The sequence below is a fragment of the Vanessa cardui genome, chromosome 6 (assembly GCF_905220365.1).
Source record: "Vanessa cardui chromosome 6, ilVanCard2.1, whole genome shotgun sequence".
Taxonomy (NCBI): domain Eukaryota; kingdom Metazoa; phylum Arthropoda; class Insecta; order Lepidoptera; family Nymphalidae; genus Vanessa; species Vanessa cardui.
Window position 1 is genome coordinate 10,079,710 of NC_061128.1, and position 12,283 is coordinate 10,091,992.

The 12,283-nt window shown below is 31.5% G+C and overlaps 1 protein-coding gene across 1 annotated transcript; it reads right to left on the minus strand.

Annotated features, from left to right (window-relative positions):
• Positions 1 to 398: 398 nt before the first annotated feature.
• Positions 399 to 11,347, minus strand: LOC124530715 (elongation of very long chain fatty acids protein AAEL008004-like). Its single transcript, XM_047104970.1, has 6 exons — positions 11,221 to 11,347; positions 5,559 to 5,749; positions 4,788 to 4,868; positions 3,538 to 3,700; positions 2,489 to 2,625; positions 399 to 679 (listed from the first exon to the last, which is right to left on the minus strand). Exons 1-6 carry the CDS (start codon positions 11,279 to 11,281, stop codon positions 464 to 466), a joined length of 849 nt encoding a protein of 282 aa, XP_046960926.1. The 5' UTR covers positions 11,282 to 11,347; the 3' UTR covers positions 399 to 463.
• Positions 11,348 to 12,283: the final 936 nt, after the last annotated feature.

Here is a 12,283-nt window from a genome sequence, read left to right on the forward strand (position 1 = left end):
GCTTAATATGTGTTTTTAATTAATCACACCTGGAAACCTGTATGAGTCTAATTTCAATTCAACGAAATCCTGCCACACGTGAATCCATCAACCCGCATTGGAGCAGCGTGGAATATGCTCCTAACCTTCTCTTCAAAAGGACAGGAGGTCTAGCAGTGGGCAATTTTCAGGCTGTCAATATTATATTATACTATAATTGAACCTTGGCCATCTTTTACGTCATCAACTGGTTGTATCCAATGAAGATTAGGATTAAAAATTGAATTATATTAGTTAATCATACTTTGATCGGCGTTACAGAAGCTAGAGAAAATTGACATTGGATTATGTCAGAGAGAGAGAGAGAGAGAGAGAGAGAGAAATTATGTCAAAACGTCAAAATAAAAAAAAACATCTAGTGTTGATAATTATTTTAATAAAAATCAAACATTTAATTAGGTGCTATCAATAGCTTAATTTAATATCAATGCGTTTTATTTATAACCTTCTTTTTAATTTTACTCGGTCCATTTTTTACATCCTTGTCACTTGTCTTAACATAGTTATAATAGTAAAATTTACCGAACATATTTAGGAAAAATACTCCGTAGAATATACAAAGTACTTTTAACATAACAGGGAAGGAACATGGGTAGAACAAACTGTTGACACTGTGCACTACAATGATCGCGAACTGAATCTGAAATAAGAAGAAAGATTTCAAATTAACATGATTATCATATTAACATATTTATGAGGAAAGAAATATTTTTATTATTACAGTTATTTATAACGGTATACTACATTATGTACAAATGTCTTGTTCACGACAATATGAATGATGTCGAAATATCGAACTCCATCAAACAAAAATAAAAAACATCATTTTAATCGCCACTCATTAGGGTCTAATCCTTAAAACCTTGATTGCTTATGAAATTTGCGAAATTCTACGAAACTACTTGGTGCTCATATTTCAACCTTAACAAAGAATTACAAACCAAGGTCTGTCAGGGCATTATTGACAATAAGAAGTATATGTTCCACTGTTATTAAGATAAATGTATGAAGTATAGAAATCTAAGAGATATACCATTATTGCCTATTTAAGTCAAGGTATTGCAAATCTTTTTCCGCCAAAATAATTACTACAAAGAACAAATATGAACTACACACATTAAAAAGAATAAAAAAGAACACAAACAAAAAACGTCTTGTGTTACAAGAATATATTAATGGAGGTTTCTATCTTTCGTAGACTACACTCACACATATAACATAATTAAGGGCGATATTGGAAGAAGTTTTTGCTTTAGTCAAACATTAGAGTTTACATATAATCATCATCACTACATAGTATAAAACAAAGTCGCTTTCTCTGTCCCTATGTCTCTTTGTATACTTAAATCTTTAAAACTACGCAACGGATTTTGATGCGGTTTTTTTAATAGATAGAGTGAATCGAGAGGAAGGTTTTTGTATAAGATTTTAAATTAACATGGCCATTTTTATTACTAAAGGTATTAATTTCGGGATATTTACCATGTTTTTTATTTTTGTTCGGTGGAGCTCGATATTTCGACATTATCTACGAATGTCTTGTTCACGAGTTTTTTTATATATAATACATAGGAAATATAGTAAATATACACTGACAATTTAAGAATTTTGTTATGTAATGTCGTAAATAAATCAATTCTGTAGTATATTTAGTATCAGTATTGCACCCGTGTGGAGCCAGGTCGATAGTTCATTAAATAATAATTAAATGAAAAGTAATTTATGTTGTGAATGACAATGAAAACTATAGAAAATAACTAACGATCTTAAGAAATGTGTAATTGAATATAGCAATGATAAATTTTCTATAGATAAAAATTCAGTATATTACGTCATAACGCATCACTATATACTAAAACCAATCGCGGTATAAGTTTTATGCATCGATATCGGGATGTAAGCCAAGGTGTTGCCTCACGTGATGACACTGTTCTTATGATTTGCGGGTACTTTATTTAGTTTAGTCGATTTTCAGAATGAGTCACACATTATTGCAAAATTATTTTAAACGCTAAATCATTTTGATGTCAAAAACGAACAATCACTATCAATATGAAAATCAATAAATCATATAGATTTTTAATCAATTTAAATGTATATTTTTGGCCATTTAACATTCTGACATTAGAATGTTAAATAATTAAATTAAAAATCTATATGATTTATTGATTTTCATATTGATAGTGATTGTTCGTTTTTGACATCAAAATGATTTGGCGTTTAAAATAATTTTGCAATAATGTGTGACTCATTCTGAAAATCGACTAAACTAAATAAAGTACCCGCAAATCATAAGAACAGTGTCATCACGTGAGGCAACACCTTGGCTTACATCCCGATATCGATGCATAAAACTTATACCGCGATTGGTTTTAGTATATAATATTTTTAAACAAGTAACGCGCCGCAATTTCATTTTGTCTATTGAACATAAAAAATATTTAATTACCAATTGCATCATAGTTAAATATTTCTTCCACCAGAGATATTTCTTGTACTCCTCTCCCAGACCGGAGAGTAGATAGTATGTGTACATAATAGCATGCACCAAAGCATTAATATATCCTATAAGTACTCCTTGACCACCTGAAAAGACAAAAAAAAAGGTTAACATTTTTGGTTTTAACTCACATGGTAATTTCCATAACTATTATTACGTACTTCAAGAAAAATGTTAAAGTTTTGTATTTTTACATCCCCACACAAATTATATCCGTTTCTTTAAAGCATAAAAAGTATAAAAAAATGTATCTTATCTTCAACTATCTGTGTACGCGACTTCAATCGCGTTTGAATTCCACAACAAATTTATTGTTCAGTTCTCAAATTTTACTATAGACTTATTAATTTTGTATTAAGCTTTTGGGATATTAAGTCATTGGTGGGACGCGGACAAACAAACAGATAAAAATTGCAAAATATGTTATTTCGTTTAAACTTAAAGCGACTATTTTAATACAACAAACAGATACCAATTTTATTATGATAAAAAATGTGGGTTTATAAAGATTGTTGTGTTTTATCACAGAATGAAAATTTAAGTTTAGTTTTATAGATAAGATGTTATAAATATGAGTGTTAACGGTCTTGGGTGAAATAGTGTTTTGTTAAATATTAAATGTTACGTTGTAAAGAGAGGATGTAAACTGTCAGACAAAGTGTGGATAAAATATCTAATAGACATCTTCAAAATATGTCCTAATTCTTCAATTTTGACAAATATTAAAGAGCTTCTTCGATAATTTATTATTAATTGATATACAAAATATAATAATTATTAAAAAATATAATTCTACAACAATATAATAAAAGCAGCAAATATTTTTAAATCTAATTACTATTTCTTTGTTATTACTCAATTTCATTCAAATGTTAAAAATGAAACGTCTTTCCTGGGTATTAGGATAGAATATTTTGCTAAAACCGACTTAATCGTCGAGAACGTATAGACATTGATATACACCAAAATGATATAATATTAATACTGTAACGTTTTACCTGGGAAGAATGTTACAGCAACCCATGTAGCAATCGGCATCAGCGTGTGGTGATGCACGTGAAGTGACGTTATTTGTCTGTCTGATTTTCGAAGGACGAAGAATACAGTGTCCATGAGATCGATTATTTTCACAATGTAATATAACCATACTGCTTTCGCTATCTGAAATTAAACTGCGTCAATATACAATATAAATAATATATTATAATACAAAAACAAAACAATTCCATCAACATGGATATTGCTCAATCGAAATCTAATTTTATTATATATTTTTTATTTATTTTATTTTTTTATTTTATAGTATAGGTTGGCGGACGAGCATATAAGCCACCTGATGGTAAGTGGTCATCATCACCCATAGACAATGACGCTGTAAGAAATATTAACTATTCCTTACATCGTCAATGCGCCACCAACCTTGGGAACTAAGATGCTATGTCCCTTGTGCCTGTAGTTACACTGGCTCACTCACCCTTCAAACCGGAACACAACAATACTGCGTATTATTGTTTAGCGGTAGAATATCTGATGAGTGTGTGGTACCTACTCAGGCGGGCTTGCACAAAGCCCTACCACCAAGAATAATATATCTGAAAGTAACTCTGTCTGTCTGTAGCTCTTTCACAATTTGGTATGCAGCGAACTTGAACTACTAAAAAGGACATATGCTACTTTTACATTATACATGATGGCTTATACATGACAATCAATCTCTGAATCTCGAGCGAAGACGCGGGCGATAATAAGTCAAGCATAAGACAACAAATCACAATATACTTAATTAAATTAGGCTTTTAGATTACATACATATATTAATGTATTTAAATAACATGACTGCATTTTTAAATATTGAAAAAAGTAACTACTGAGTTTCTTGTCGATTCTTCTCTGTAGAGTCTACTTTTCGAACCGGTGGTAGCTTCACTAAATATAGTTGCACAATGACGATTCAAAAGTGCTTGTGAAAGCCTACTTGAATATTTATAAAGTATAAATTGATTTGCCATTACAAGAATATTTGAAAAATTATTTTATATTTAAGTTAATTCCTATTATACTCTCGGTATGTTTGCTCACAAATATTCAATGGAATGTAATTAAATATCATTCAAGTATTTTTCGTCATATTTCTAATTTTCTATTACCACATATTATACAGATGTAACGGAATAAGATTACTGTTTCCTTTCGACAAAGACATCCTTATTTATTACGTCATTAATTGAATAAAAGGTCAAAAAATCACCCTTATTCTTGACGGTGAACCCACATCATCAACACCTTTACAGTAAAAGTTGAAATCTGTGAAAAATATGTAAACTGTTCCCTGTAACAAAGAAAATAATATACATTTAAAAATGCATGTTTGTGACAGCGTATTATTGTATATATTGCATTATAATTATTGTATTATTACACTTCGACGTATCCTTTTTATTTTATAGTAATCAGCCATAAGAAATATTAACTATTAAATATTTATATAGCCAACCGCGACCAACTTTGAGAGCTAAAATGTTATGATCACCAAAAATTTCTAATACTATAGAAAAACTGGGGTCTACTATATTATAGTATATATAGTATGAATACTGTTTCCAAAGGCATGTATGCCATATTCTAGTAGACGACTAGTAATAAATATTCTTGTTACTAGTATATAGAGCTGACATGGTCCAGTGGTAAGAACGCGTGCATTATATCCGATAATTTCGGGTTCAAATCCAAGTAAGCACCACTATATATATGTGCTTAATTGTGTTTATAATTCATCTCGTGCTCGGAGGTAAAGGAAAACATCGTGAGGAAACCTGCATGTGTCTAATTTCATCGAAATTCTGCCACATGTGCATTCCAATAACTCTCATTGGAACAGCGTGGATGTTCCAAACCCTATTCTCAATAGGAAAGGAGGCCTTATCCCAGAAGTAGGAAATTTACGGGCTGTTACATTCTTTATTAATACTAAATTGCTATTAACGTTATTTTAATATAAAGCATGTAAGTTCTACCTTACCTCATAAAATAAATAAAGACTGATGACAATTTGAAATATGTTGTATATTTTGATAACGTTCCTTAATTGAAATGGTTTTCTATCTTTCATATACCAGGGGCCCAGGCGTAAGCAGAATATCAGATAACATGCTAGTAATGTGAAAAGTTTCAGCGGGTTACCAGTCATCAACCAATCTTTGGTTTCTGGAACTGAAAATAAAATTTATTTTAAATTAAATTAAAGTATACTTTATCGAAGTAGGTTTTTATGAGTAGTTTTAAATCGTCATTGTATATAATTAAACTAAGTTTAAAAGATATTGTAAACCATTTTTCTAAGCCAAAAAAGTATATGTTCATTTTGTCATTTTTGTTTTATGATTGGGGTGAAACTTTATCACTAAAGTGTATCAATTTTTTTTAATGATACGTATTTGATTGATTCTTCCACGTAATCGTAGATGAAGGATGTTTTCGACTGTCGTACATGATCAACTATTCATCACAATTGAACATATTTAGAACACCTGGCCATGGAAAATTAGCTTGGGAAAGACAGTGGATCTTGCGACCACAACAAAGGTACCAAGCACGCAGGGCGCACTGCAAATCATGTTGTGCGATTCGCAAGGAAATATGACTTCATGACGAAAAAATTAAATTATTTGTAAAGTGTAATTAAAGAATTTTTTGTATTTTAATATTATGTTTGATATTCTTTTATATTAATATTTTATTATATTTTACTTTAAAGATAAAATATACTAAGTGGTAATTATTTATTGAAATGTTAGCACGGTCAGTCATGCGCAATCAATATACAAATTATGTAGTGAAATGATAGTAAGAAAAGAAAAAGTAGTAGTAAGAAAAAAGTAAATTAGTCGAGATGGCCCAGTGGTTCGAACGCATGCATCTTAACCGATGATTGCAGCTTGCAGGCAAACCCTGAGGAAACCTACATGTGACAAATTTCACAGTGGAATATGTTCCAAACCTTCTCCTCAAAGGGAGAGGAGGCCTTTAGCCCAGCAGTGGGAATTTACAGGCTGTTGTTGTTGTTTGATAGTAAGAGGAAATAAAAATGTAATATATACATTACGTATAGATAGGGTTAATATATTATAATCTTTCACTGTCAACCTAAAATAATAAATCGTGATCGCAACTGCCTGTGGCCTGTACATCTCGTTGCGCGATATCTTTGCTACACTCGTTCCCTAGTCCAGCCGGTGGAGACGTATATATGAAAAATGGCTGTAATTAAGTTATATTGATTATTTTTTTCTCGTTAATTACTGTCGGAATACATGCAAGAACTAGCAGTGCCAGCGACTTCCTGCGCGCTCGAATTTAACAAAAAAGTTATTGTTGTAGCCTAAGTTATGTAATATGTACATCAGCTATCTGCCAGTGAAAACTCCGTTCCAGAAATTAGCCGGAACACACATACCAACAGACAAAAAGAAGACTATTTTGGTTTATGTACCGTGTATACATACATATCTACATATGTATTTAGTAAAAAGCGGTCATTTTAATGTCAAAAATAGACACTTCAAATATGTATTTATATAATAATAATAAAAACAAAATAATCTTTAATTTATGCATCAAAAGCATTTCCGATTCTTGTCCAAAAAAATTGAAACAATGATAAATAATCATTGAAATAAATATTCAATTTACCCGCTGAATTAGTTATTATTATTTACATTAAAATGTTAGGTAACCTTCGACCTATTTTAACAGGGTATCCCCTTTATATTTTTCACAATATTTTAACTAATTGTTACGCGCAAATCGAGATAAAACCCTAATAAATCAATGTTCCTTAAGTCGTTGGCAGCAAAGAGATCGTTTTTGTTGATTAAAAGTTTTAGAAAGAAAGCCTTTGGTGTTTGCCATAAATAATTTATAGCATTTCTCTACTACGATATGTATCAACGAAGAGTTCTGTTATGAACAAATAAGCAAGCAAGCAATTTTATTTTTCAAGAGACACAAACAAAAGTAATTGCTTTTTTAGGGTTCTTTATGCAAGGGCTAAAAACAGAATCTTATTACAAAGACCTCGCTGTCTATCCGGCTGTCTATCCATCTATCTGTCACAAGGCTGTATCTCAATGACTTCGATAGCTAGACAGTTGAATTTTTACCAAATTATGTATTTCTGTTGGCGCTATATCAAAGAGTACTAAAAATAAAATAAAATAAATATATAAGGGGGCATATATAATTTTTCATGGCGAGCACCAAGAAATAAGTCAAATTTTCCATGCAAGATGTAGTTACAGCTAGACTCCATGGTTACAAAGAGACCAGGTTACAGTTTGAAATGTTTGTACATACTGTTGTATACGTAGTCAATGGTACGGAACCCTTCGTGCGTGAGTCCGACTCGCACTTGGCCGATTTTATTGAAGAAATTTTAGCTATTTGAAAAAGTATAAAATTAATTTGAATTTCGGATTGCGATCGAAAACTATTATGTAAATTGGCAATTACATAAGGACCGAATAGTTTACAATCTGCACGTCGGATTGTTATTATCATAAATTAAAAACTAATAATTATTTATTCACTTTGTTCCTTACCTTGACTGTTTTGTATAAATTTGTTAATAAAATGACCCTTAATAACAAATATCAGAATGTATACTATAATCAAACAGCATATTCATTGAAATAAAATTTATAGTTATTTATTTAGGAAAATTTTGAAATGACTGACTGATACAACGCACTACCAGTCTGAGTCTGTAGTTCTATAGGGTTGAAACTTGGCTCAATATTTTTTTTGTACAAATATAGTCAGTAAGTTAGTATATATAAACCGCTAGTGATATAATATATATGTATATATTAGGCCTATTTAGGGTTTAAGGTTAAGTAGGGTTAGAAATATGAAAATCCAATTTAGGCTTAAACACCAGAGGGGATGAAACTTAGGATTAAAGTTTGAATAATCGTTATTTTTTAAAGAAAGAACAATTGAAATCTTTTTGAAGTTTCTATCAGTTTAGATAGTGAAATTGGGGATGATTTTTTTATATAAAAGTTTGCCTTTTATCAATGTTTGAAATGTATACATCGGCTTTAAGTATCTGTTTACATAAAGTGTCTTTTAATCGTGCAAAATACCACAATTAAATAAAAACAAAAATAAAATAATCGTGTTTGTAAAAATGCATCCCTTGGGAGGAATAAATTGCCTTTAAAAGTTTGTTTACTATATGTATAAAGGTTTACCATATTTTAATTTTAGAAATATAGAAATCGGCACATGTTTATTTGAAAGAGGCAATTGGCAAAGTGTATAATTTTTTGTATAAACACTCATATACATTATATGTTTTTATACATTATCTATCAGAATCATTATCTTTAAAGTTGCATATCGGACCATGTGTTTTAGATTAAAAGCTTGGCCGAAATTAACGTATGAGTTCGACTATTGCAACAATTATTGCTATAATGTTTGCAAGCGTAATTTCATAAATTGTTCAACAACAACAACAACAGCCTGTAAATTCACACTGCTGGGCTAAAGGCCTCCTCTCCCTTTGAGGAAAGGGTTTGGAACATATTTCACCACGTTGTTCCAATGCGGGTTGGTGGAATACACATGTGGCAGAATTTCTAGGAAATTTGTCACATGCAGGTTTCCTCACGATGTTTTCCTTCACCGCTGAGCACGAGACGAATTATAAAGACAAATTAAGCACATGAATCAGCGGTGCTTGCCTGGGGGTTTGAACCCGCAATCATCGGTTAAGATGCACGCGTTCTAACCACTGGGCTATCTCGACTCATAAATTGTTCATATTTGTATAATAAATTCTAGTATTAAATACATGTTATACGAACAACGAGATGCGAGATGTCCCAGTGGTTAGAACGCGTACATCTTAACCGATGATTGCTGATTCAAGCACCACTGAATATACATGTGTTTACAATTCATCTCGAACACGGCGGTGAAGAAACCTCCATGTGTATTTTAATAGAAATTCTGCAACATGTGTACTCCACCAACCCGCATTGGAGCAGAGTGGTGGAATATGCTTCAAGCCTTCTCCTCAAAGGGAGAGAAGGCCTTAGCCCAGCAGTGAGAATTTTACAGGCTGTTGTTGTTGTACGAACACCGCAAATAATTTCGTCCTAAATGAATATCATATGAGGTATCACCGCTCGTTTATTATTTTTGAAGATTATGTGTGTCGTAATTGTTCTACATATTAAACTGCAGAGTACTTTAATTTTATTATTTTTACCTTCACTTATAAGCTAATTAAGGTATGTATGTATGTATGTTTATACACTTATAACCTTCGCTGATTTAGCTATTGTAAATTTTCTTATTATATTACTTTTTTAAATTTTCTTACAGTATTACTTTTATCGTGTATCTATAATATTGCGGATGAACATAAGAGCCACCTGAAGGTAAGTGGTCACCACCGCCCATTGACATTGGCGCTATTAGAAATTATAACCATTCCTTATGCGCCACCAACCTTGGGAACTAAGATGTTATGTCCTGTAGTTACACTGGCTCACACACCCTTCAAACCGGAACACAACATTACTGAGTACTGTTTTGGCGGAAGAATATCTGGTGAGTGGGTGGTATCTACCCAGACTAGTTTGCACAAAGCCCAGACACCAAGTGACTTCCAAAATAAACTCAAAGAAAAAGATAAGTAATTCCCAATTCTTGTTGCTAGGGTAGGATATCATAAACTTGATATGACCTTAAGTACAATGTAACTTATAATCCGTCAATTGACGTTGGATATTCCAATTATAGCCATCATTGACGTCACGAGCGTAATAATTTTAAATACGATATGTTTTGGTCAAGGCTTTGTATTCTAAAATAAACTTTTGGGTAAAGTAGCTGACAATAATAATATGACGACCTCCATGGTCGAGTGGTATGTACTCCAGTTTTCATGGGTACGCCACTCCGAGGTCCCGGGTTCGATTCCCGGCCGAGTCAATGTAGATTATCATTAGTTTTCTATATTGTCCTGGGTCTGGGTGTTTGTGGTACCTTCGTTACTTCTGATTTTCCATAACACAAGTGCTTTAGCTACTTACATTGGGATCAGAGTAATGTATGTGATGTTGTCTTATATTTATTTATTTATGATTTTTGTTTAGCAGAAGGAAGCCACTGTAAAAGCTATAACCAAGACCCAACAGATTATTATCATCATCATTACATAGTATAAAACAAAATCGCTTACCGATGTCAGTCCCTATATACAGTTAGAGCTTTAAAATTACGCAACGGATTTTGATGCTGTTTGTTTTTCATAGATAAAGTGATTCGAGAGGAAGGTTTTTGTGTATAATACATGAACAATATAGTAAAGATACACTGATAATTTCAAAAGTTTCTAATGTGATGTTGTGAAAAAATAAGACTTAACAAAATTAAAATAATACCATGAAAGCTATACTTACATATACTAACTATTAAGAACTTTTCCAATAATTGACAAAAAATTCAAAAGCTAATTAAAAAAAGATTTTATTATGTATTGATTTTGATTTTATTCTTAATTCTCGAGCAATTGTTTCAAGCGCTTTTAAATGGAAACTAAAATTAACATATAATATATAACTAATAAATAGATTTTCTTTAAATAAAAAAAAAATGAACCTACTTACCGATTGGGTTCTCAATATAATAATATATATTGTCGAACAAAGACATTGCCGCGCTCGCCATTTTGTCGTGTATAAGATATTAATTTTTACACACCGTTATAGCAATTAAATTAATCCATGCTTGATAGTCAACGGAATTTAGTTTGAATACGAATACTGGACGTTATCGTTGATATACATTTTACTATTAGGAATCCGTCGATAGATGTAAAATCCGAAACATTTTATTTACGTAATCCCGAAACTACAATACCATAAATATTTGGCATCGAAACATCACAAATTTTCACCCTACTACACCACCCTTTCATTTTATAATTATTGTTTTAGTATTTTTGTATATTGTGTGCATAATATTTAAATAATTTAACCGTCGTTCATTTCAAACAGAACTAAATTATTTATGTCGTTGATTGACAGATGGCGCTACGTCCGCTTCATCGAACTTTCATCGACTCATACGCAAGTCATTCACAAGAAACGTCGAGTCATTTTTATATTTAATTCTGCTTTTGTATCACAAAGCAGTGCCCGCAAAATATTCACGATTTATTTTAATTTATATGAAATATAAATAGAGCAATAAAAAAAGCGAAGTAGTAAAGAAGACAGAATAGACAACATCAAATAACCTCTTACAAGATAATAAAAATGTACGTGTGAGTGTTTCACAATTGCATGCATCTCAGTTTCAAGTGACACAAGCTGAACGAAATTAATGACGATAATTGTTACTGTTCTTAGTTAACAAACACGGCCAATGGCAGAAAACGGTAACAAGTTTACCACATTCGAATATGAGACAGATATTTAATATTCCGTTTATCTGAAAGTCATGCGTCAGACTGGATGTGTTATTAAGATAAGTGCAACTAAAAGAAATTGAAACCCCACTTATGCTATTCATTCTGCGAAATGTGTTCGTTCAGAGAAGCAGAAATAATTTACAATACGACGGCAAATGGTCAACAATTTAAATTTAAATGAAAATACAAATGAGTTACAAAGTAATCTCATTGCGGCCAATACCAGGCGAACTACATATAGTTTTACAAATCGACTT